A 2,676-nucleotide genomic window follows, 5' to 3' on the forward strand; every position below is an offset into this window, starting at 1 on the left:
TGCTGCTGGACACAAGATGTCTCCTACTTCACTGTAAAGTCCATTCTCAGTGTATGTGCACTGGTGGCTTCATGCTTTTACATCATACTTGCATAAGTTGCAGAGTAGCACAGGATTGACCTCCAAACTATTCCTGATGTCACAAATCACACTCATAGCCCCCTTAAAATCAGATTTTCAATGAGGACAGAGAAATTTTCCACTTTCAGCAGATGAATGAGAAAACATCCTTCAAATGTCAAACTCTGCACACACATCACAGAGGGGGACTTGTCTGTCTCCTCTTAACGTCCAACCACCAAAATCCAGATGAAACAAGCTCTGAGTTGAAAAAATGTTGATATGTTCATCTGAATCTGAATTATTTTCACATCACTAACCTTGGATTTGGTCTATTATTCATTCTTTTCTCAGAAAAGGTGCATAGAAACATAACTAAACTGTATACTTTTGTCAGGTCCAGGACTATATTAAAAGCAGTACTTGGCAGTTTAAAAAAAAATTAGGAAATAATCCTGAGACTAACTTGTAGGTCTTGTGGAGTTCCATGACCTTCTCCTCTAGCTCTTTGGTCTGGTTGGGTGCGAAGCGCAGTTCGCTGATGTAGTCGCTGCCTAATTCCTCTGGGTCGTAGTCTCCCAGCTCAGACTGCACTGTGTAGGAGCCCAGCACAGTGTGGGTGGCAAAGGAGCAGGGCAGACGGCCTGAAACCACATCGTCTCTCAGCTGCAGACACAGGTAGTACCTAAGACAGGAAGAAGACACAGAAAACCATAACACTCAAGTCATTTTGTTTTTGTTATCAAATCCAATATCTGGATTAAGGTATCTGAATCAATACTAATTAAACTCCATTAAAGTCCATTTATAGGAAGGGCTGATGAACAGTGATACATTTTTAAACATTAAAGAATCAAATGTCCGCCAACGATCACATAACAATTATTCCAAATTAACAGTTTTACTTACCTTGTGATATCCTCAGTCAGCTGGGAGGGGTCTGGAGGGTAAAACTTTACGTTGAAAGCGAAGTTCCAGGGACCAGCTGAGACGTAGACAGAACATTAAATTATGAAAGCGGCCTGCAAACATTTTAATTGGCTGTTCAGGACAAAAAACACTTGAGTGGCTTTGTTAGACTTACTCCTGATCTGCTTCTTCAGCTCCTTGCAAGGGTCGAGCCAATTCTGACAACATAAAACCACAGACACAAAGCATTAATTATCACCAGTTTGTGAAGAAATGACTTAGAACCAAAGTTTCCATAGTTACTCTTATAGAGATTAATCAAACATTGATCCATAACTGTACTCCATAAAAGTGATTATTAGCATATCATACATTTTCCTTTACCTTCTGATTCTCTACATCTCTGTATGTGATGCCAAAGTAGTCCCTCTCCAGTAGATTGAGGTGTTCACACACTTTATCAAAGAGCACTTGGCCCTTGGCTCGTTTCTGTGAGGAAAAAAACAAACATATTCAACACTGGGTACAGGGGAAATAGTCAGCGTTATTACTTTTTATGATCGAGAGGATCGTTTAAAAAGGATTATACCACCAAAACTAATAGGGGGGGTTATTATGCATTAAAACTTGATTGTTAAACACAAACACGTTTGAATTGGACTGCCTGAGATTGAAGAAAAAGTGTTATGAGTGGCCATATTTGTGAACCTATGCCTTATTCAACAATGATCAACATAAACTAAACAGCAACAGCAATATTTGACAAAGAAACAATAAAGAACCCCAAATAAAACAAGAAAACATAACTGTGCGTACAACATTTTACGAGTGGATTACATTCCCCTTCTTGCCCTTCATTATCTTGAGATAATTAAACCAAAAATAACTCTGAATAGCAACATGAAATTTAAATTTTCAAGTACAAAAACAGTATGATTATGCAACAGAGCAATGTGCTGCATCGCCAGCTGTTTTTGTGCTTCCTGCAGAGGCAAACACTCAAGTGGACCAACTGGGCCACTCTGGATCGATTCTTTCTATAAAAAGCACAACAGTATAAATACACCTTCGCATTCCTGAGCTCAAGGTGAACATCAGCCACGTGAACACTTAAAACCAAATCAATTGCACGTCTCTAGCTGAGTGCCAGATGTCATCGGCTCTCCCCCCACGGGGGGGGNNGGGGGGGGGGGGGGGGGGGTGGACTTCACAGACTCATTTGGCCAGCTCACATGAGGTATTTTAAGGCCTCAAGTGCCACAACACAAGACGCCTCCTTCCTGTACAGAGCCGAAGCCAGCTCCTTGCATCTGGATATACCAGAAACCTGGCAAAGCTTCTTCTAGCAGCAGGGGTCGTAGCACTCCTATGCATCCGTCACATTCACACGTAGGCGGAGCACTGCACACGAATTACATTAAACAATATCTGGCTGGCAGGTATGTAATAGAAGGAGAGGCAATCTTTGGCGCGTTGGTAGAGTTATACGAGCATCCTCCACTCTTTCGTCACCTGAAGCATACTTTTTATGTCTGAGAACTGGAGTGACTGTGCGTGATTTTAAACAGAGCCAGAGACGCTGGTTGCACAGAGTTAATCCTACCAGAACATCTTGGAGGGTATTAGCAGAGTTATGTCAGATGACTGCTGCCTTACTGTGACAGTGACACTTAACCCTAGCTTTACTGACAGAACACACACACACAC

The 2,676-nt window shown here is 41.7% G+C and overlaps 1 protein-coding gene across 1 annotated transcript in view; it reads right to left on the reverse strand.

The window, feature by feature from the left end:
- epb41l3b (erythrocyte membrane protein band 4.1-like 3b) overlaps positions 1 to 2,676 on the reverse strand; it is a 43,720-nt gene that overhangs the window by 22,028 nt on the left and 19,016 nt on the right. The window contains exons 4-7 of the mRNA XM_035670144.1: positions 1,354 to 1,458; positions 1,145 to 1,187; positions 970 to 1,045; positions 527 to 745 (exon numbers count right to left, since the gene is read on the reverse strand). Coding sequence (XP_035526037.1) covers positions 527 to 745; positions 970 to 1,045; positions 1,145 to 1,187; positions 1,354 to 1,458 — 443 coding nt within the window. The remainder of the gene's footprint in view (positions 1 to 526; positions 746 to 969; positions 1,046 to 1,144; positions 1,188 to 1,353; positions 1,459 to 2,676) is intronic.

Source organism: Morone saxatilis, unplaced genomic scaffold (assembly GCF_004916995.1).
Source record: "Morone saxatilis isolate NCDOM2014 unplaced genomic scaffold, NCSU_SB_2.0 Contig23, whole genome shotgun sequence".
Classification (NCBI taxonomy): Eukaryota; Metazoa; Chordata; class Actinopteri; family Moronidae; genus Morone; species Morone saxatilis.